The sequence below is a fragment of the Mustela erminea genome, chromosome 2, assembly GCF_009829155.1.
Source record: "Mustela erminea isolate mMusErm1 chromosome 2, mMusErm1.Pri, whole genome shotgun sequence".
Taxonomy (NCBI): domain Eukaryota; kingdom Metazoa; phylum Chordata; class Mammalia; order Carnivora; family Mustelidae; genus Mustela; species Mustela erminea.
In genome coordinates, this window is record NC_045615.1 from 127443417 (window position 1) to 127468294 (window position 24878).

At 36.5% G+C, this 24878-nt stretch overlaps 1 protein-coding gene across 4 annotated transcripts in view; it reads right to left on the reverse strand.

The window, feature by feature from the left end:
* ARAP2 (ArfGAP with RhoGAP domain, ankyrin repeat and PH domain 2) overlaps nt 1-24878 on the reverse strand; it is a 172512-nt gene that overhangs the window by 121845 nt on the left and 25789 nt on the right. For all 4 annotated transcript variants that reach the window (XM_032334057.1, XM_032334058.1, XM_032334059.1 and 1 more), the window contains exons 6-8: nt 21172-21241; nt 14932-15052; nt 5583-5761 (exon numbers count right to left, since the gene is read on the reverse strand). In XM_032334057.1, the coding sequence (XP_032189948.1) occupies nt 5583-5761; nt 14932-15052; nt 21172-21241 (370 nt within the window). The remainder of the gene's footprint in view (nt 1-5582; nt 5762-14931; nt 15053-21171; nt 21242-24878) is intronic.

The window sequence follows — 24878 nt, forward strand, 5'->3', positions numbered from 1 at the left end:
TAGAGTTTCATCCCCGTGCCAGACACCGGGAACATTATGTAGGGGGAACGAGGGGGAATGAGGCTCTTGTTATACCCTGATTTGAAAATGTTTAATCAAGTGAATTTATATAGTTAAATCCTCAGTGCCACAATTATCATTAAATGGATGCACAGACGCACCAAGCAAGACATCTGGTTGTAATGAATTCACTAATACTAACATGATCCTGAAAAAAACTCATCACAAAAAAAAAAAAAAAAAAAAAGAGGGAGACTGGCTGTCAGAACAACCTAACAAATGGAAACCAAAGCCAATTATCTTAAATGTGCCTCACATCCATTTGCAGAAATTTCATTCAAATAGCAACACCACATGTATAACACTTCACATACTTCAGTGTACATTCAGATTTTATCTCACTTAAAATTTTAAATACTGGTGTATATACTACATCCATATCATGTCAAGACAAATAAATTCATAAAATAATTATTTGCCAGAATATCAAAAATCTATAAGCTTTGAAATAAAAAGCAGTTTAATGATAATAAAATTTCTACACAGTAAAAATTAACTGAAGAATGAAAAAGTAAACGATAGCTCAGAAAAGCAGTTATAGAAAATGAACTGATGATTAATTATCTTTATTATATGAAGAGCTTAAGAAATCGTCAGAAAAGACAGTAACATCCCAATCAATAAATGGAAAAATAAAATCAAGGGACAATTCATGGAAAAGAGAATTACTTAAAAATAAACTTTAAAAAAATGGTGAGCTCTATAGACAAGACAACAGCTGTGAATGACCGCTCCTTCAACAAGCTCTTTCTGCAAAATGTTTACTGAGTGTCAGCTACGGGCTTGAAACTCTTCAACACCTGATAGTGAATAAACCATCACACCATTAATTTGAATATAAAAATTCTAACACGTTTAAGGTTAAAATCAGGCTGGTACCTAGTTCACATAGCTAACAGCATTTGAAATGTAAACAATTCTTTACGAAAAGGTCATGAAAGTCCATGCCAAAAAAAAAAAAAAAAATCAAAAAGGAAGAAAAGGCTACGTACAGAAAGGTACCAGAAGTCTCATTTATTTATCACAATGTGTGCTACCCACAGTGGAAGCTGAGACAACAGGCATCTTTTGGTCACTGCTATACCCCTAGAGCCTTAGAGCCATGCCCAGAAATGAGAAGGTGTCCAGTAAAAATCCATTTTGTAAAATGGATGAATACAGAAACACAGGAATTTGTATAGTATAAGCCACACAAAATGAAACACAACTCATTTTATACAAAGTTGAAATAACACTGGAGAAAAACTATCATAATTATAATACTCACAGGCATGTAAAACATGAGAGCAATATTTATAAAAATTAAACACTGTGTTTATGAGATGGTGTTAAATAAAGAGATGGCACGTAATTTATGTAGTAACAGCGCCACAGTGTTTCGCAACTGAGTAATTAGGTAGAGAATTTGTGTCTGTTTCTACTTTGCCAAACTCCTTTTTTTACATATGTCTTCACTGTTCTTTTCAATTTTTTATAACCTACTGGGCAAGGTGGGGGGAGGGAACATGACATCCCCTAAGGCATTTCTCCTACTCAGTGGAGAGCTACTACAAATTTCAGTCCCCACAATGTACTAATGAATGAAACGGAAAGACAGAGATGAAAGAAAAAAATGAATCTTTGAACCAAGTAATTGGGAAAATGAAAAGTTAATTCCATAGTGTTCAGACCTGTCCGTGAAATGTCCAAGAGGAGAGGCAGATTGCCATCCCCCTTGCTAGCATGATACCATAATATCATAAAAATTGAGATCTTAGCCAAAAAAAAAAAGTAGCTATAGTTCAAAACTATGCACAATTAGTAATAGTTCAAAATCTCAAAATGTATTATCACTAATCATAATTATCTTAACTTTCTAATTAAATGTTGGCATATTTCAAATGTTCAATGAGGAAAAAGATCACTTCCAAATGAAAGTTAATCACAAAAAGACATATAATAGACCCAAGTTGTGGGATGATGAAACATTCAATGTTGCTGAAGGCTATTTTTACACATTATCCAACCCCAAAAATATCTTGCTCTCTTTACCTAGATACTTATCATTTTTTTAAAGAAAAAAAAAACTGAGAGCAGTGTTTGTATATAGTTTTTGATACATGTGAATGGCTTATATAAATGTGGATTCCAATATTCTATCTCCAGAAATTCTAAATCCACAGTCTGAATGAGCCCAGATATATGGAATTTTCACATGCAACTTACATAATGGCCTTAGGAATAATAAGCTATCTCTCTTCTTTACACTGAGAAAAAATTCAAATCTAAAGACATTAACTTAATTACCTGAGCCAATTAGTAGCAGAGAAAAAATGAAGACCCAGATCTGTTAACTCTGTCCAATCATCTCTGCTCTAAAGGAACACTGCAGCTTCCTTTTAAATAACTCTTCAATATATGCTACCTTTCCACCTCTATCCATCATCTGTTTACTCTCTCTGGAGGGACCTCCAAAGTAAATTTATAAAACTATCAAAAGAGTCTAGAAAAATGAAAATAATTCACATGTTAGGGTAGTGTGGGTTGATTTTCCTTATTTTTATTCTATTTATACTACAAATTATGTGGGCAATAAATTCATTATTTAAAAATTTTTTAAACTGAAAACAATTTAGTTTTGATGAATGAAACTCAATTAGCTCCAATGCAAATTTAGATATGGAAGTTCAAAGCTAACACTTCTTTTATTTTTTTTTATTTTTGATATATCAGTATAATTGATGTTACATTAACTTCAGGTGTAACACAACTTACATTTTTATGATAAGCAGATTTTTCCATATTTTAAAAAAACATGATTACTTAATGTACTGTATATACAAAACTTTCAGAAGTTGCATCGAATGTATATCTTTTAGTGTTTTTCCTAAATGTAACCTTAAAGCCCCTTGCATTCAGGAAAAAGACTCCCCATTTAGCATGTCACCCAAGTTCTTCACACAATCTGCTCAACCATGTGAAAAAACCAATGGGCAACCTTCCTCTGGAGAAAAAGGCATACATAGCATGTAAGCACAGATAAAACTGGAATGGTAAATTAGGGCCTAAACACAGAAGGCCTTCCCTAATTTATCCATCCAGTCTTCGGCCAGCTAGTTCTTTAAGACTTGACTCAAGATCATGTCCCTTAAGACCCAGCTCCATATAAAATAATGCAAGTTTTTTAAAATAACACATGCACAAGCAATGGTATGTACGTTTTAAGGGTTGATATAAAGGCATGTTAATGCATAGAAAAGGACCAGAAATATACATGCACTGAAAACAGATTTATGTCTCAAAAGATGAGGAGGGGTCCAGCATTAATGTTTTCATTTTTCAGAAGAATGTATTCATTGCTCGTGTATGTGGAAGTGTTTCTAATCTCCAGACTTCATTAATTGCCCTTTTTTGTACTTCTCTACAACTCCTGCACAAGCCAAATAAAGTACTAGGCTCACCATCCATCATAAACAAAGGTCTTGTCAGACTTTTCCTCCTGGAAGATAGGACTTAAGTCCTCAACAAGCACACCCCTTGTAGAATGCCTCACCTGGTAGAAAGTGTATTACTCAAACACACTTACACTCCTAACCTCCTAAGCAACTCAGTTATTCAAGAAAAGCAGCTTAGACTATTTCTAAGAGGTCACAGGCCAGAAATTTTCAGCATACCCTTTAAAGACACTTGGGTATAGTTGCTAAGATGCTACCACTTAGAGTCATAAAGTTCTGGTTTTGTTATGCATTACAATCTACAATCCTTACACAACCTTCATTTTCCTCATCTACGAAACATGGAGGAGAACATGTTCCTCCCACATTTATGGGCAAGATTAAAAGGAAATGTTTATAAATTAATTAGCACAATACCCGGTACTCACCAGCTGCTAGTCATTCTTACGCTTTTTATGTGCAATTGCTAATATTAGAGCAATAATTTCATACAATTTCTTTCTAATCAGAGAATGTTAATAAAACTTTAAAAAACATCTACTTTGGGAGAATAACGTAAACTCAGACAATCCAGCTAATGGAAACGATGAAACTAATAATTTGAAGTCCATCAAATCTGTGCAAGTAAAAAATGAATACCTCAATTAATCTGGCAGAACAACTTCCATACTGACAAACGCAAATTATGCATTTTTAAACTCCATTCCAATGAAAAAAGTCTTAATCATCTCACTTCACAGACTGAAAATGTTCACATTCAATTCATACACATTATGAGCTGTACATCCCTCTTCTTCTTGAGGGATACGCTAACTATCCAGCTTATTCATGTGCCGACAGTGCTCAATGACTCCTTCCACAGTTAACTGGCTAAGAAATCTTATCCAGAAAACATAATGAAAAAGATCACACTCAAGTTCAGAAGATGTCTTAGATAAAGATCTCTAGTTAATATTTTTGAAAATGACGTTTGAGTTGACATCTGCATTTTTTGTTATGAACACAGTAGGCATTATTATCCCAGCCTGTCATCACTCATTATACTATGTCACCAGTGAGTTCATCTTAGATCAGCTGTCCAAAGCACACTGTGCAATTCCACAAATTACTAAAAATCTAATGTATTCCAGGCTAAAAGATTAAGAACTCCTTCCCCAAATGGGGTATTTTCTTATACATATTAAAAACCAGGCATGTGAGGGGCACCTGGATGGCTCAGTCAGCTTAGGTCATGATCTCAGTGTCCTGGGATCGAGCCCCACAGCCAGCTCCCTGCTCAGTGGGGAGTCTGTTTCTCCCTCTTCCTTTGCCCATCCTCCTGCTTGTGTGAGTGCACACATGTGGGCTCTCTCTCTCTCTCTCAAATAAACAGAATCCTTAAAAAAATAAAATAGTAAGATAAAAATAAGAATCAGATATGTTAGAGAAAGGAAGTCTACTGAATCAAATAAAGTTAATAGAATTTGTTAGAACTTTAATATTAGTCTCCTCAAAACACAGAACTTCTCTATAAAGTCTTTCTATATTAACCAAATTCAATAAGTCAACAATTCAAGTCTACTTTATTTATATGTGGTGTGTTTTGTATGTGCATATATGAACCACCTGCCTATAGTAAATTATTTCCTCTGAAACTAACATATCTACTTTTAAAAAAATGCTAGAAACTCACAAAAACTTGTTACCTGTGCCTGCTCTTAAAATTTTCTATTATAAAAGAAACACAACAGCTGCAGAACTGGGCCATTTCATCAACAGCTGTAATGGTTAATTGGTTTCTGATTGTTATCTCATAGAATTACAATATTACAATATTACTTCAGCTAAGGAATATCCTTCAAAAATTATTTTCAAGATTTTATTTTCTCAGTCCCTTAAAAAGGCGATGGTCTAGCCTCAAATTTGATGTAGATTACTTTCCTGTCACAGGAGGAACTGAGAAAATTCAACAAAACATCTCTGTTATATTTAGTGCAGTATTCAAGGCAAAAGCAAGAGGCTATAAGTAAAAACACTAATAAGTCTAAAAAGCACAGTTGTGAATGTAATCAAGGCACCGTAATTTGCAATTACTGTAACACAGCTCACCTGTTCATTTTTGCAAAGCCACACGCTGCTTCCACTTAAGACAGTAAAAATTTTGGCTTTATACCCTCTCAGTTCGAGATAGCCACATTTCTCAGGTGCAGCGGCTGCTTGAGACTGCAAGGCAGGGGACTGTGATTTCAGTGCATTTAATAGGATGCTGATCCAGTCATTTCTCTCCTCTGAAAATGAAGACAGGAGAAAGTACATACATCCATATTCACATAAATTATACAGACACAGAAACATGGGCAAAGGATCTATTCTCCCTGTAACACATGATTTACAGATTCTTTCCCACAACCACAATCTAAATGCTACTGCAGTCAGAGCCGATGGCCCAATTCTGTAAGAGAAAAGAAATAACACTACCTAGGTGTTCTGTAACCACACTGGCCTCACATGGGAGCTTATTAGAATGCAAAATCTCAGGCCCCACTCCAGACCTGATGAATCAGAATCTTCAGTTTAAAAAGATCCCCAGGTGATCTGAATCCATGTTAATATTTAAAAAAGCACTCTTATAGATTATTCATGAGATTGGATTTTCTCTTTTAATAGAAGTAATGCTGAGACCAGTTAACAGATTTTACCTGGTAATTAAGTTGCTCAAATGCCCAGAAAATCTTACTCTTATTTCTGTTACTTAGAGCCTACTCTACTTCAGAGTACATGCTGACTTGCTATTCAACCATCCATTCCATTCTCACCACAGAAACAGAAGGATCTCAATTTGGTAAATTAGAATTTGGTTTTCTCCCTCCACAAAAGCTAAGTGACCTTCAACACTGCATTGTAACACGCTGCATTACAGACACAGAAATCTGATCTAGTCCCCAAAGAGCAATCAAAGTTGTAAGTCAAGTTAGATATGAACATATAACAGAACACAGAGTACTATAAATGTCATACAAATGATATCAAATAAAATATGAGTCAGTTCAATGAAGGTAAGTCATTTGCTGAAGGTCATACAGCAAGTTAGCATTAAAATTAGGAGAATCAAATATTTTAAGTCAAACAACTGTTCTCAGTACTATTAAAAAAAAGTATTTGTGCTAGGTCTTGAAACAAGGAGCATAACTGGAGTTTGGTGAGGGAAGAGCAGAACTTTATGACTTTAAGCAGAGAAGAACACAAGAACAGAGGCAGAAAGAACCAACATCTGCTCAGAGACATACAGACAAGCCTATTGATAATTTTGAACTCAAGAGGAAACAGGAAATATGGATAGAGCTTCTGCAGTACCTGTAATGAATTTTGCCTCCAAACTTTATTACAGAGGGGAAACAAACAAACAAACAAAATCAAGGCAAAATTCTTAGCAAGGAAATAACATGATTAGTAGGATAATATGTAGACCAAACTGGAAGCTTGGAAATCAGGAATAGGGCAAGAGAGGCCTGAAGCACAATGAAAATGTAAACAAAAGAATCTAAAAAGTCAAGACATCAAGGGATGGAAAAAGCAGCTGAAGCTTTAAATATGTTTGACAGGTATTCACAAAAAAATTTAAATTATCAGAATAAAAGGTAGCTTAGTACCATGGCTTAACCAAAGAGGATAGAAAATTCCATTTTATGAGCAGAACCACCTCAGGTCTTCAGGGCCCTAGCATAAGCATGTAAGTGGACAGATAGCATCGTGAGAATGAAGGTAACCTACACAAAAGAAGATCCATAGAGGCAGATAAATGATTAATGGGAAAGGAGAAGAAATGGACAAATGCTGAGGTACAACTGTTATCTATGAGGTAGGAATATGGGCTAGCAAAAAACAAATGAGAAAGTGATTATTAAGGCAAAAGGAGCAAAACAAAACAGACTGAATTCCAGGTAGGAAAAATTATCAAGAAGGAAGAAGGGAAGAATAAGCAGAGCCCAGGCTTAGAAACCTGAGTAGTATCTCAGATCTAAGATGTGGAAAGAAGTACTCCACTATGGACTCAAGATCTTCAGATCTTAGTCTCAGCCTCCACATTAGACTTGCTTCCATTCAAACATGAATCCTAGGTTACTTTATAATGAGATGTAGTTTTTAAATTCTCTTTACTTTTTCCTCACCTTCCAAACTACTAAAAATAGTTTTGTCTTTAATGACCAAGGCTGAAGTATTTATTAAAATTCATTCAACAATGAATTACTGTGCATATTACACAATCTCCAGGTAATAGTTCCCATGCATCAGGAGGAAATATTTACCCAACTTCCCCAGCATCGTTAGAAACTGAAACACATGAAAATGTTTACGTGACTAAGTCAATGTCAGTATGCAGCATCTGCTCTCCATTTTATATCTATATGAACAGATCCAGACTGTACTAGAATAATTTATATTTTCAGGAACAACAACAAACCTTCCTTCCATTGGTTATTACTTGTGGTCATTAGTTTCACACAAGATAATCCTGTCAAGTAAACAGCACAGAATGTTTTTTGTCTGTTTCTATTAATCTACATAAATCATTGTGTTTGAAATGTAGGTCATATTTTTACTGAAAAGAAACCCAACTTTTTTTTTTTAATTTTCTTTCAGTTTTTTATTGAACTATATTCAACATATTAGTTTCAGATGTACAATATGTTTCAAAACTTCCATACCTTACTCAGTGTTCATCAAGAGAAGTGTACTTCTAATCCCCTAAACCTATTTCACCCATCCCCTCCCCACACGTCCCTTCTGGCAACCACCAGTTAGTTCTCTGTAGCTAAGAGCCTGTTTTTTCCACCTCTTTTCCTTCTTTTTTCATTTTGTTTTGTTTCTTAAATTCCAGTGAGTGAAATCATGTGGTATTTGTCTTTCTCTGATTTGTTTCACTGTGTAGGTCATAACCATAAATGAGGCCCCAGTGTTTGTGGCTTCTACATTATTCTTGGTCTGTATTTCAGTTTCTCAGGAAAATAATCTGAAATTGGCACAACTGCATCTGCTGGACTTAAACATATGATGGCTGCATCTCAACAAATGGTTCTTGTAGAGCCTAAAAGTGTTATCTAACTCCTGAGGGCCTCATTTACTAATAGGAAGTAAGCAATCATGAATAAGTATGAGAATTAATAGTTACATTCGGTTTATTCTTAATTACCCATGCAAGTGCAGATAAACAGTGACAGAGATCATTCAAACAATAAACAGATTACAAGCATCATTGGCATGTCACTATGCAATGTGTGTCTTTAGACAAGGGGAATACGTGTTGATAAGCCACAATATTCCAGATCAAATACTGATTTTCCCTTGGGCTATGTATCTTGGACAAAGCTAGATACTATGCTAGCCTCTGCCTACTCTTCACACCAAGGTGCTTTTATTCTTTCCAATAACAAATATTTACTGTCTATCTTGATCTTAGCAATGTGCTAAGACTACTCCTTAGAGAATATGCCCTGACCTAGGTAAGGCTTTGTTCAAAGTAAAGCATTCTGGGGTTGGAAAAAGAAAAAAAAAAGGGGGGGGGTGGTAAAGAAAACAAAATTGTCACTTTCTTATAATTATGCTAGAATATAAATAAAAGATAATAGCAATTCCCTCAAACTAGCCCTTGAAGTTTCCAGGAATGAATGCCAACTACTGTTAAGTATCAATAAAGTATTAAAAAAAAAAAAAAAACCAACAACAATAACAACCAAAAAACCCAAAAAACAAAAAACAATCAGAACGACAATATTCTCTGACCACTGGATTTACTGGTAGGCATATTCTTTAGTAACATAAAGGATTTAGGCATTACTACATAAGGCCTCTGTTGTGTAAAAGATTAGTAATAGAATCTAACAAAGTTTATATGGGCCTTTACTTTTGATATGCTAATATAATTGAGCTAAAGATTCCTCAACATAACCCATGATCAGTTTCAGAGAAGGAAGTATCTGTACACCGTGACTCTTCCCGAAATCATTAGGCATTCATTGGTACAAATATTTACCGAGTACCCACTGAGTTCCAAGACCTTTCTGAATACCAGGAACGGAAGTGTGAACAAGAGAGACCACAGCCTTAATGTCCTGGAGGCTGCCCTCTTGTGAAAGGAGGAAGCCAACAAAACATAGCTATATAAGCTACTACACAGTGACAAGTGCAATGGAACAAAATAAAGCAAGGGATGAGGGACACAAGAAGTGCTCCTTTATACCGGGTACTAGAAAAAGCCTCAGAAAGAAGGGAGTGGTTAATCAAAAGCTTAAAGGAAATGCAAGTGACAGAGCAAGTCAGGAGAATGGCTGCAGGAAGACCATTCTCAGATAAAGGAAGCAAGTGTCAGTGCCCTGGGGTTCCCATGGAGGAGAACAGCTCAAATGCAGTGAGGGAGGGAGAGCACAGGAGGAGACAAGATCAAAGAGACCAGAGCCAGATCACATAGGGGCTCTTGGATTTAAGTACTTTACTCTCGGGCAGATGGACAGACAACACAGCATCTGAAGTGGACTGACGTGATCAGACTTCTTTGATGCATGATTGCTGACAGCTGTACAGAAAACAAGACTGTAAGTCGATCAAAGGAGGTTATTATAATAACCCAATAAAGGTGGTGGCTTGCATCAGAGTAATAATGACAGAAGTGTTGAGAATCAATCAGAATCCAGACTTGTTTCCAAAGTCAGAAAAGATCAGATGTGCTGATGGACTGGATGTGCCGATATGAGAGGAAAAGGTTCAAAAACGACTCCACCATTTGTGACCCACTATGTCGACCAACACATACAATGGAGAAGTTTTAATTCCCCTGACTCTCCCTCCATCTAGTAAATGTTTCACAGCTTGCTTCTAGAAACACTGAATATTTCAGGGCACCTGGGTAGCTCAGTCAGTTAAGCGTCTAACTCTTGATTTTGATTCAGGTCTCAGGGGTCATGAGATGGAGCCCTGTGTCAGGCTCCATGCTCAGCACAGAGTCCACTTGTGAGTCTCTCTCGCCCGCCCCCCTCTGCCCCTCCCAACTGAGTTCTCTTTTTCTCTCTCATAACCAAACAAAAACAGCAACATTAAATATTTCAAGACAGGCAAGTCTGCTTACCCAAAATAAGGGAAATTTATGTTTCTTATCCAAGTATTCTTTAAAAGAAACAAAGCTTTGCAGTCCCACAGCTGCCACTAGAGGGCTGTAAAATGCTGTCCGGAAGCAGAGTTGAGAGGAAAAAACACCTGCTTGCCTACCAGGGATCTAGAACCGCCTGAGATGGACAGGAACTCAAGACCACAGTTGAAACCCAGCATAGAAAATGGTCCAGGAACACAAATGACCACTCAGAATTCTTAAGCCCTTTTCTCACTATAAGAACTGCCAAATGAGGGGCGCCTGGGTGGTTCAGTTAGTTGACCATCTGCCTTCAGCTCAGGTCATGATCCAGGGTCCTGGGACTGAGCCCCACATCAGGCTTCCTGTTCGGTGGGGAGTCTGCTTCTCCCTCTCCCTGCCACTCTGCCTATTTTTGCTCTGTCAAATAAATAAAATCTTAAAAAACAACAACAACAACAACAAAAACTGCCAACTCAAAACATGACCTGCTTTTTGAAGTCAGGCATCTGCATGTGTGACTGCCTCTGCCAGGGGAATAGACTGGAGAGATCATTAGTTTTTAGGACCCTCTGACCAACTCCACTGGTTCTGCTTTAGGAAAAAGGAATCCCACCAAATTTTTCATTTGAGAAAGTATTTTTAAAATGTAATTATTTCAACATAATTCACTTTCAACTAAGAGCATAACAATACTTCACTGGGAAGCATGGGGGGAACTGAAGGCTTTGAAAATATGTGGGAAAAAAATGTCAACGTATAATCCTGTCTTAGCAGTGCCGGTGGGCAATGTAGCAGTTGGAAACAGTGCTGCTGGCTTCAGAGGACAGGCCATTCAGAAACCTTCTCACCAAAAATGGAGAATTCATTTCTGCTAGGATGTCAAACCATTTCCCCTTTGTGTTCTAAACTTCTGTCTTGCTTCTTGATTAGACAGAAGAAAAGTTTCATTTAGATTAAAAATTAAGTCAAATATTTCATAAGCCACTATGGTTGATTTCTCACTTCCCCCAAAGTAAAAAATAGTCAACCATCTGTATACAGGGAAGGAGGAAAAAACAATAAAACATACTTACGATCTCGTTGAAGGTTCCATACTAAATACATAGACACATGTATACTATTTACACACACACACACACCCCTCTACATTTACCCATCTCTGAAAACATTAGTTACAACATTAAAATGACTTTTTTTTTTTTTTGAGATTTTACTTATTCATTCAAGAGAGAGAAAGAGAAAGGGAGGCAGAGGAAGCCTGCTCCCTCCCGGTGGAGCAGGGAGCTGAATGCAGGACTCGACCTGAGGCGAAGACAGGTGCTTACCCGAATGAGCCAGCCAGGTGCCCTCAAAATCATTTTCAATGAAACCACCTCACTCAGTAAGCCCATGTGGATGGTCTCCGTTTTTAAGAAAGCAGTGCCTTTTTTTTTTTTTTTTTTTTTTTTTAGTATCTTCATGTTTTAAAACTTAAAGACCTAAAACCTATTTAAAAACTAACTTAGGGGCACCTGGGTGGCTCAGTGGGTTAAAGCCTCTGCCTTCCGCTCAGGTCATGATCTCAGGGTTCTGGGATCGAGTCCCACAACGGGCTCTCTGCTCGGCAGGGAGCCTGCTTCCTCCTCTCTCTCTCTCTGCCTGCCTCTCTGCCTACTTGTAATCTCTGTCAAATAAATAAAATCTTTATAAATAAATAAATGGATAAATAAATGAAAACTAACTTATACTTGGGGCACCTGGGTGGCTCAGTTGGTTGAGCGACTGCCTTCGGCTCAGGTCATGATCCTGGAGTCCTGGGATCGAGTCCCATATCAGGCTCCCAGTCTGCTTCTCCCTTTGCCCTCCCCTCTCATGCTCTCTCTCTCTTTGTCTCTGTCTCTCTCTCAAATAAATAAATAAAATCTTAAAAGAAAAAAACCTTTAAAAAAAAACTAACTTAGGGGCGCCTGGGTGGCTCAGTGGTTAAGCCTCTGCCTTCCGTTCAGGTCATGATCTCAGGGTCCTGGGATGGAGCCCCGCATCGGGCTCTTTGCCCAGCAGGGAGCCTGCTTCCCCCCCCCGCCCCCCCCCCCCCGCTCTCTCTGCCTGCCTCTCTGACTACTTGTGATCTCTGTAAAATAAATAAATAAAATCTTTAAAAAAAAAGAAAAAGTAAAAAAACTAACTTATACCAAAGTTTTAATGAAATTCTTATGCTGTTTATATCACAATTACGTGATACATGAACTATGAACTATATATGAACTATGTATCAGAGCATGTAATTTTTAAACATGTGGGTTGATATATTCTACTCAAACGTGTCTATTTAACTTTTATATACAGTACATAATTATGGCTAAACAGATTTTCACACAGGTGGGAAGCTTTATTTAGTATGTCTACCAAAATGAAAGCTATGTGGCATACGTGAAATTCATTTTGAGAAGCCAAGGGGAAAGGGATTAGCACCTCAAAGAGACAGGCAGTCACCTTCTGGGCAGAGGAAACCAAAGTGTAAGGAAAGACTGTCACAATTCCCAGTCAAGAGAGGAGTATCTTGGGCCTTCCCAGCCAGGTAGCCTGCAGCTTCTCGGCACTGCCACTGAGGCATAAAAGGAGCCATAGACAATATGCAAATGAACGACGGAGACAGTGATAGAACAAGACCTTGTTTACAAAAACAAGCAGCAGCCAGATTTAGGCGATAGGCCATGGTCAGGCCAACCCGGACTAGGCTATAGGTCTCAGTGATTAAATAGCAGCTCAAGTAAGAAACACTTTTACTGCTACATACGTGCAATATGCACACAGGTATGTTTCACAATACTTAATTAGAAGCGATGCACACTGATATTTCTTATTCTATTTCATGTTTGGTTTTTTTTCTGTTTTGGGGGGGATTTATTTTAGTATCTTCAGAAACCACTACATTGATTTCATCAATGGATAGTGATTCACAGTTTGAAAAATGCTGCCCCAGTGTGAACAGCAGCTGGACTCACGCATTTACTCATTATGCCAAGGAATAATGAAAGCTTTCTAGGAACATACAGGATTTATTGAATGTTTTCTGTGTGTCACACACTGGTATATGGCCTAGGAATCTAGCAGCATAAAAAAGACAAATATTGCCCTATCATATCTAATGCTGTTGTAGTTTATAAAACGGTAAAATGGGTTCTGTGTAAAATGGAATATTATTTTTTATTTTTATAAAATGAGATAACTGTAACACCTAATCCCTCATAAGACTATTTTGAATAATGAGGGGTGCCCGGATGGCTCAGTTGTTAAGCGTCTGCCTTCAGCTCAGGTCATGATCTCTGGGTCCTGGGATCAAGCCCCACGTTGGGCTCTCTGCTTAGTGGGAAGCCTGCTTCTCCCTCTCCCACTCCCCCTGCTTGGTGTTCTCTCTCTCACTGTCTTTCTTTCTCTTTCTCTGTCAAATAAATAAATAACAAAATCTTTAAAAAAAAAAAAAAAGGCTGTTGTTAATAATGAAGTCCAGATGATCACTGCATATATCAAGAATTTAGTAAGTTCTCCAGGTCACCATTATTCAAATAATTAAGGACCAAGAAGTATTTTCAAAATTGAGTTATAATCTATACTAAAATAGAAGCTTTAAATAAATTAAAATTATAATTCTTTAATTAATGACGATGGACTTATCTGTATCACTTAAAAGTAGTGAGAGATAGAGTAATAACATGTTGATAGTCAATCAAAGTATACAACAGAGAACTCTTAGCTCTCCTGCTCTCCCTCCCTACCCTCTCCAAAAGTCAGAAAAGATCTAGAGGTTTAGTCCCTACCCATAAACCACATGCCATCTAAATTTCACCATCAAGTGTCCTATAGCAGAGGATGAAGGTACAAAGAATTGAGAAAGTACAAACGATCCTCTGAAATTTGTTCTAGAATGATTACTGGTCCTATGTGTTCAGTTGAACCTGGCATGCGTAAACTTCCCTAAAACCAACACTTTCATCGTGAGAAAAACTGTGTTTACATATTAAATAACTACTCCGCCTTGTCAAACAACAGCTAAAAAAGGTGGACTCCATAGGAGCAGAGACTTTTGTCTTACTTTTCACTGCTAAACATCCAGAATTTGGAAGAATTCTTGGCACGTAGTAGAGTCTAAGTATTTGCTGCATGCAGGAATAATGAGCCAACAAATGACCTGTCGGCTCGTTATGGCATTCAGGAGAATATCAAGTGTAAAATTACATAAAAGTCACGTATTCTAAGGTTTCTTGATGTGTGTAGCTTCACTAGCTTATGAATCTTCTGATTGGTCAGAAATTAATGTCTATGAGTGTTGTTTCAGGGATAAAGAAATAACCTTACCTTCTTTTTCTACTCTGAAAACAAAAGTTCTTTGTGTTGTAACAACTTCAAATTTGTTGTCTCCTTGAACCCGTACTGTAGATATAGCGGAAAGAGGAATGATTCCTTTTGAATACTTTTCCTGTATTGGTTAGAGAAAAAGATACATGAACAAGACAAATTAAAATAAAATTCGTGTGACCTTATCAAGAAAAAGAATGGTACAAACACTATAAATATTTACAAGCACATTGTGCTTCTCCTTAATAATTTTAATCTAAATTTTTTAAATAACATACAAATAGTCTATCTCCTCAGACATGACCTGACGCCCCAGAAAGGAAAATATTTTAATGGCCCTTCCATGTGAAATGTCTTTTCAATTTTCTCCTTTTTTGGAATTAAAATTAAAAGGCAAAGAATCAAATACAAACAGTTGTACTAGATCAGCAATATATAGTTCCCAAAACCAACAGTACGTTTTTTAAAAAACAAGCTGGTCAAAATGATTTGATGGTGTTTGCAGGCATCTGCTGGCCATCATGGGTACTGTAACTAAACTACTTCAAAACAACTGCTACTTACTACACGTGTGAACAAGGACACATCTCAAAACAAGACTGTTGCATTAGAGCAATTAAACATATTACCCAATGATTCTAATAATTATCTTAATATCACAACTGCCTCAGTTTACCTTTAATTCCCCAATGAAAAATTAATGAAAAAGACAAAAGAATTTTTTTTAAAAAAAGGATTTGGCAGTTTACAACCGGCAAATGCCTAATACAATTTTGGCAGTTTGCAACTGGCATCTGCATTTTACCCTTTTGCTCAGGAAGGTCATTCTGAAGACTCTTGGTAGCTTTTTCAGTCTTTCTATTTCTGGATCCACCAAAACCCTTTGGCATAAGAACCACCTGACAATGCCTGCTATTTACTAAGGGTGAAATATTTACTGGACCTTGTGTTGGAAAGAAAATTCAAATAGTATTTATATATTCAAAGAGCCTCAAAATGAAAAACCAGCCAATGTAGTGGGAGAAAAGTTTAAAACAGAGTCTGAGCCACGGAATGTATGAGTACAAAGATGGAAACTCCCAAATTCTGTTTAAAAGAGGTCAGCTATTTTCACAGACATGAAGACATCAGAGCCTGACCTAAAGAAGCTTAAGCGCAACCACACAGATAGCGGGTTGGGAGGCCATCCTGGCTGGAAAGCTTTAATAATAGAGGCATAATAAGTAGAGAAATAAGAGCAGCCACGGGGCAGAGTCAAAGAGGTAAAGCTGGAAACATACATCAAGGGCATATATGGAAGGTCTTAAATATCAGAAAAGTCTGGACACATCTTTGTGGGGTTTTTTCTACCATTTCCTTCCAAAGAATGACTCATGGAACCTTCATATTTTAGCAGATCCCAAGTATCTGAAGCAACTGGCTAGGTTAAAAAAAAAAAAAATGTATTAAACCATCCCACACAGAGAACAAGTGCCAAGGTCATATTCTTCCTACTGGTAAACTCCTGCCATGCATATCAGATAGGTACGGGGTAGTCACTGTCAGCAGCACGGTGTTCTACTAGGAGGTTATCCTAGGCCCACTGAGAAGATATACTCTGCTGTCATGGCATTCCCTCTTAGCTCTTTGACAGTTTCTTCTCTTCTAAGGCTTCTGTTTCAATCTTTTATCCCTGACCATATGTATGCATCAAAATCCTACACATTCTTTGACACCATTTTAACTACCAATGCCACAGAGGCCCTCCCACATCTTCTCAGACAACCAAGATGGAATACAATATTTGAACTGTAATTGAAGATGAGTGGGCAACCTCATAGTAAAAGAAGGATGTCAAGAAGTAAGTAACTTCAAGGTAACTTCTCGTTTTCCACTTTTTGTTTTATCTTCTCTAAGAAAATCCACTCCTACTATTTCAACAGCCAAGTTTATGAGGAAAATGCTAAAATCTGTCCTTACTTCCTTCCTTATCCATTTTGGTCAACTCCATCATCATATTTCAAGTCATCGATGATACATGAAGCTATCCCATAAGCCCCTCAAACTTTAAATTATCTCCTGAAAACATGCCCCCCCATATCTGTTCATTAAAATATTACTCTTCTAAGTCAGTCTTACATGGTCTTTCATTTGTGTGGCTCGTTTGTACCCATATAACTTAGGACCCTCCCTACAGTAACATTGTCCACTTCCTTCCTGGCACACTCTGATTCTCTCCACTCACATGAGTCTTCTTTGAGATTCCATTAACACACGTATTTCTTCCCAATCTAGTGCCTTTGCTTCCTCTGTTCTTCAAGGAATGTTGTCCCCATCCAGCTTCACATGGTTCCTGCCTCTCCATCCCTCACATTTCAGTGTAAGTATATGCTTCAGAAGAAAGGTTTCGACCGGCCTCTTCTCATAGGCCCCCCCATCCTCACTAGGCAGATAACCCTAACTTAATAACAATCTGTATTTTTCCTTTATAGCAATTACTAACTATAACTTAAACAGTGTTTTTTTTTTTTATATTTACTGTGTGGTCATTTGATTAAGACATTCTCCCGAAATAGACAGTAGGTCATACATCTATTTTCCTCAGACCTTTCACATAAACGGAACTGCAGAAGTATTTTCTCAGTGAATGAATTCTATGTCCAATCAATCACAATTAAATCAAGCTCTGACAGCTCATTTCTGATATTTTTTCTAAATTCATTTTTTTAATACTTCCACTGGCATACACAGCCTACACCCAGATAACTAATGCCAGATTTACTGCACACTCCTCTGATTTGCCTACTTTCAGCATCTCTTCCTTCTAACCTTTCTTGCATATGATTGTTCAAATGTCATAGCTAGAAAAAAATAAAAGATTTGTAAAGTGGATAAAAAAAACCGGATCTTCAAGTTTGCACAGAATTTTGATGGATGGCAATGGCTCTGAAGGTTCAGATGGAAAAGAAAAACAAGGAGATGAAAATACAAGAAAAAAGACATGTTCACGCTCCCCACAGTGTGTACCCAGATACCACTGCAAAAGGTCATGCAAAGAAATACAAGACTGACTGGCTTAAAGGAAAGCCACTAAATGCAGTGGGATATGGTGGCAATGTGAGGCACTACTAGACCACTAAGAGCTCCAGGAATAAGAAATAGGGGAAAATGTCTCCCTCGTGTCAGGAAAGCTCAGATATAGGAAAGAGCATAATACCTTTGGGGACAGTACAAGAGCCTCTCTAGCTGTAAGTCTAAGTGGCTGATATCAGACTGAAAAATCTAGAATGTCCACATTTATGCTACATCTCTTAGATGATCCATTCTCAAATCTTAGTTTGCTTAAGAATTACAAGAGCTTATAAAAATAGATCTCTAGTAAAATAATTAACCATTTGTGGAATAAAAATGTTACCATGAATATATTTTTCAGTACAGAAAAATCAAGCAGCACTGTAGGAAACTGGAATTTTAAAAAGGAGATTTTTCCCTCTTCCAGATCTGCTTAAAGAGATTAAAAAACAATTCCTTACAAAACTGTAACCACCCACGTGCCTATAATAAGATCCTATTTAGCAGGTAAATACTCCAGAAAAGTAACAGAAAAATAAATAAAATTCCCCAGGAGTGATCAAAATGTACTTAACAAGCTATCATATCATATTAACCTCTGGAAGTTACAGATTCTCAAATGGCTCATTCATAATCTATTACGAGATCCCAAGAAATCTCATAATTTTTAACACTGTAGAGTTGACTTGGTATTTCTCTTCAAACAACACATGATAAAGACAAGATAGAGGAAAAAAAAAGACAAAAGACTCAGAGTGATTGTGTCTTTCAGAGTATAAAATTTTCCTTTAGGAACAGAAATTTTAAAGCATCCCTAGACTCTGAAACACACAGATATCTAGGCCACGTTCATCATTTATCTACTACCACTTTCAGACAATGAAATGACCACAGGGCAATTCTGCCCACAGCTGAGTGAGAAAGAGGGTGAGTGAGATTTCTTGGCAGGTGACAAGATATCGAGGCCAGCGGGATGGCGCCATTTTCAGTAAGACAATGAAAAAGTTCTTGCAGAGACAGGATAGAGCAGTGCTGAGGAAAGTGAGAGAAAACTAGGGAAGTACAGAGCTCTGCCCAGCCTCGTTCTCCTCACATGCACCTTTAAACACCAAAAGGCGTGATGACTCAGCGCACAGGACCACTGACACTGCGCTCTCACCTGAGGCAGTGGCTATGGCCACACCCCTGCCTTCCATACACTGGCCCTGAAATGCCCTCTTCCCAGCCCTTCAATCTACCCTTGAGCAAGGTGGGTCACAACAGAAACTCTCTTTTTAGGAAGCACTCATCCCAATGTTTTTATTTTTTGCCAAGATGAAACCAACCATCTGGATAGTAAAGGGACAGAATGTCACAGAAAACAATAATTCGAATTTCTTAAAAAATTGTTAAGCTAAATAATTTGTAGCCATTCATTTTAACATGAACTTCTTATCACAATTTCAAACCAAGGCTGCATGATTTTTATTGCATCAGTACCTACAAATGTGGCAGGCACTCATCTCACCACAGTTGAGAAGACCTTTTACAGGACAAACAGAATGGGTCCAGTTGGACACAGATACCAGAAATTCTCTCTCCCAAAGGGGTATAAGGCCACCACCAACAGAGCCTCATGGCACGGAAGTCTCACTCTTGAATAGTATTCCCCCTTATTTCAATCAAAATAGAGAAGGGCACGGCTACTGAAAAAAAAAAAAAACTAGGGGTCAAATTCCAGCAGATACAGAGACCACATTGTACCCACCGCTGGCATAGAAACTGTCTCAACATTCAAATGCACAAGCAAACTAAAATCAGTAGCCAAGGCAGAAAACCAGCTTTTAAAAAAAATATTCATTCCACCATCCTGCAAATCCCAAGGAGGTGTGTTTAAACGTATTTGATGTTTTATCTAGATCACTGTAAGCTGAAACCAAATAATTAGTACTTCTCTAAACTTTCTATTGTTCTTAGTATTGTCGCATGTAAATGAATGTTACTTTCTATCTAAAAGCATACACTCTTCTGCCCGGTAGCACTGAAGAACCAATATATGAAAGGGACTTTCTATTCAAGCCACAAATATCACAATAGGAAGTGGTATTCTCCAAATAATGAGAAAATAATGTTAGATTATAAGCTATAAATAAGAAAATGTGCTTAAATGTTAGGGGAGTCTGGTAAGAGAATGTATATAGTTAAGACTGTAAGAATACCTGATTTTAATGAACTAAAAATATGATATATTTATTAGTTCCAACTTTTCATTAAGGAAATTGTCAACAACAGAGAAGTTGAAAGATGGTGACAAGGGACGTCCACCTGTCTTCCACCCAGATCTGACCGGTGTTAACATCTTCAGTTTTTATTTTACCTATGTGTGTATGCAAATATATTTATAAGTATAAATATATAGGTAAGTAACATCTGAAATACGTTTGCAGATAGGACACTTCAAATATCCCAGCCTACATCTCCTAAGAATAAAGAAAGTCTCATACCTAATGAAGACATGATCAAAATAGTATCATTTTGTTAAGACTCACTTGCCTGAAGACAAACTTGTGACCACTTTCTCATCAAGATGTTCCATGAGTGCTAACTCCAAAGAACTTCTCAGTTTCTTCTCCTCAAGTTTCCTTCATATATCCCATTTTCCAGTCAGAAAACTGACTTTCCATCTGGACATCTCATGGTTCTCTACATTACCACGTCCTATTCTCTCTACCCTATGTGCAAACTTTCTTCTTTTTTCAAGAACCACGGCAAATGAAATATCATGCAAGAAACCTTCTTTGGTTCTTCCACACCCTTCCACAGTATAAAGTAACATCATCTTGTGCGCCTAACTGTAGTATCCTTTCATAAATACTTCTTAGTGTTCTCTAAGAGAAAGATAATTCCTTATTCATCCTTACATCACTCATAACAATTCCTGTAGTTTATAGAAGACACTCCATGAATAAATGTTGGATGTATGATTTTTTTAAATCCAAATTTTATGTATGAAGAGAAGTTGAACTATGAACAGAGTGTTTGCAAACTAAAAAGAGCTTTTTTTACTGCACACAGTGTTTGTACTGTGTGCAAACTCTTTTCATGTTGGTAATACAACTCCTGTTCTTAAAAAACAAATTGTTTGCTTAGTTTGCTGAAGTATACCTTGGATATGTAAGAAAATCTTTGAGAACTATCAAGTGTACTTACCTTCTCATTATTATAATAAGAGATGCTAAGGCCATCAAATTTCACCCATCTCTTCTGAAACATGCGTTTCCTGAAAAAATATGAAACTGTTATTTTACATTCAAGAATCATGAACTTGAAAAAAAAATCATGAACTTCAATTTTAAATACATTTATAATGTAACTGGGTTGAGTACATTCCTATTCGTTGTTAAACAGTTTAAAAAAATGGGCTATGACAATGTACATTTTGGCAATGGCATGTAGGGAAAAAATGATACTTTCTAATCAGTTAACATAGGTATTTAAAACAATGATACTGTTGGTGCTGACACAAAAATAAGACATATAGATCAATGGAATAAAACAGAGAACCCAGAAATAAACCCACATTAATGTGGTCAATTCATCTACCACAAAAAAAAAGCAAGAATATCCAATGGGAAGAAGACAGTCTCTTCAACAAATAGTGTTGGAAAAAATTGGACAGCTACGTGCAAAAGAATGAAACTGGACCACTTTCTAACACCATCCACAGAAAGAAACTCAAAATGGATTAAATACCTAAATAAGAGATCTGAAACTATAAAAATTCTAGAAGAGAATACAGGCAGTAATTTCTCTAACATCAGCTGTAGAAGCAGTTTTCTAGATATATCTCCTAGGGCAAGGGAAACAATAGCAAAAAATAAAGTATTAGGACTACATCAAAATAAAAAGCTTTTGCACAGTAAAAGAAACCATCAATAAAACAAAAAGGCAACCAACTGAATGGGAGAAAATATCTGCAAATGATGTATCTGATAAGGGCTTATTATTTAAAATATATAAACAACTTACACAACTCAACACCAAAAAAAAAAAAAAAGAAATAAAAAAAGAAAAGAAACAAGCAATTCAATTAAAAAACAGGTAGAGGACCTAAATCTATTTAGGTTTAATAGACATTTTTCCAAACAACACACACAGATGGCCAACAAACATAAGGAAAGATGCTCAACATCACTAATCACCCGGGAAATGCAAGTCAAAACTGTAAAGAGATATTATATTACATCTGTCAGAATGGCTAGAATAAAAATGATAAGAAATAAAGTGTTAAGAAGGATATGGAGAAAAAGGAACCCTCACATACCAGTTCCTCATTGGTGGAAATGTAAATTGATACAGACTCTGGGCAAAACAGTATGGAGGCTCCTCAAAAAACTGAAAATAGAAATACCCTGTGATCTAACAAGTCCACTACTATTTACTAAAACAAATGAACAAACAAACAATTAAAAAAACCATACACACACACAAAAACAGGACTTTGAAAAGATAAATGCACCTAATGTTTACTGCAGCTTACTTAAGATAGCCAAGTTATGGAAGCAACCCAAAAGTTCATCCATAAGATGAATGGATAAAAATGTGGTGTTTGTGTGTACATATACACATACACATACAACAGAGTATCATGCAGCCATAAAAAGAGGATGTGATCTTGCCATTTGTGATAACACGGTTGGACCCAAAAAATACATGCTAAGTGAGTCAGGATGAGAAAGACAAATATCTTATGAATTCACACATGTGTAATCTAAAAAACAAAACAAATTAATAAAACAAAAAGCCAAATCAAATCTATAAATAAACAGGATTAATGGTTGTCAGAGGGGAAAAGTTTGGGAGGATGGGTAAAACAGGTAAAGGGGAATGAGACAGATAAATTTCCAGTTATGGAATGAACAGGTTATGGAAGCAAAGACACAGCCCAGGGAACATAGCCAATGATACTTTAATAGTGTTGTTAGGTGACACATGGTAGCTATATTCTAGAACTAATGTAACAATGTATGTCAACTATATTCAAATAAAAAAATAAATAAAACAATGATATTATTAACAGTATTAATATCCACGTTTATAAGGGTTAGTGCAAAACAAAGTGTGGTGAGAAACACTAGCACTGTATCCATTTCCCCCAGCAAAAATAATCCCTTACTAAAGATAATATAGGAGCAGCTGACTAGCTCAATTGGTAGAGCAGGCAACTTTTGATTTCAGGGCCACAAGTTCAAGTCCCAGACTGAGATTAGAGTTTATGTAAAAATAAATAATTTTTTTAAAAAACATTAAAAAATAATATAAGCTTTCATCTTTCACTAAGCTTACAGCATTTATCTTATTGTACCTTAACTTTTGCTTTGGAGCATGAATAATATTTTGCCAAAATAACAAAGCTTTGTTAATTGGATTTAAAGACATAAATTACTTAATTTTGATCAAATGAGCTTTAAAAAGCCCTATATGGAGAATCCTTTACAATCACCCAAAATGCACTGAAATATTAACATTTTCAAAAAGAATCAGATGAAAATCAAATGCAATTTAAGATGATCATGGAAAAATAATGAGAAACAAAGCAAAATAATGTAATCACATATTTCCTATTTAGGTTTAAAAGAGAAACTTTTTCTGACTATATAAGGGAAAAGTGAAAAACCAGTTCCCACTTGGACTTATTTTTGTTTTGTCTCAGAACTCTTCCCTGCAGTCAGACAATCCTCTTCTCTACGTGACTCAATGTCTGTCTCCCATACCTGACACAATATATATTGTGTCTGTAGTGCTCAATGTCTGTCTCCCATACCTGACACAATATATATTTAGCTTCTAACATAAATGATATATGAAAACTAAATTTCTGTTTAAACAATTTTATTTCTAAGCAAATATGTAAATAAAAACTATGTCTACCTTTTCCATTTGCAGTTTGCTAACATGTTTAGGATAAGGGATTAGTTTAACATTCTGCAATTTTCCTAAAATCTAAAGATGGAAGAAAGAACATCTGGAAGTGTGGAGACCCTGTCTTCCCAGCTGTTTTCTGAGCACCAAACATGTACCCCTCAAGTGAAATGCAGCAAGCCTCCCACACTGATCTATTCGGCTTCACATAAAATTAAAGCAACCCTGATCAAACAGATAAAAGTTTCAAAGTTCATCAGGACAGACATCACATATATGATTTGAATTAATTATGAAGTAACAATAAAGACCTTGAAATCATAAGCCTAACTCCTCAGTTTTCTTTCTATCATCTTTCTGTTTCTTTTTAACTTCTTGTGGTCTGCGTTTTCTTAACTGGAACATGCAATAGTTAGACATCAAGCCTTCAAAACTCAAGGATTCTTTAAATTCCTTGCGTTAAAAACATTAAAAGGTAAAGAAGTATTAAACACACAGTAATTATACATTGAACAAATTAATCACTCCACACTCATTTCCTGTTGATCTCTGTCATACCTGAGGGCAGGTAAATACACATCTTCCCACACAATGTCAACAATAACTCTGTAAATCAAGATTTTATTTGGGCCCTACCTACCTTACTTTGCGAATGGTGGTAAGCTAGAGCTCAACAGTTGATATAATCTTCCATTTCAGAATAAAAACAACATCTGTAGGGAGATGATTACCATTACCCCTCTATTCCCTTTGCTAACAAGTCGTTCTCTTTCAGAGTTCTACCTACACTACCTACACAAACATTCCTTCCCTTAGGAGCCAATCCAAAGCACTGACAAAGTTATTTTCTGTCAAAACACACCTCTTCCTTCTAATACCTAACATAATCTGTGTGTGTGTGTGTGTGCGTGTGTGTGTGCGTGCGTGTGTGTGTATTTGTATTTGTTTACTTGCTCAATGTCTGTCTCCCATACCCTATGCTTTATAAAGACAAA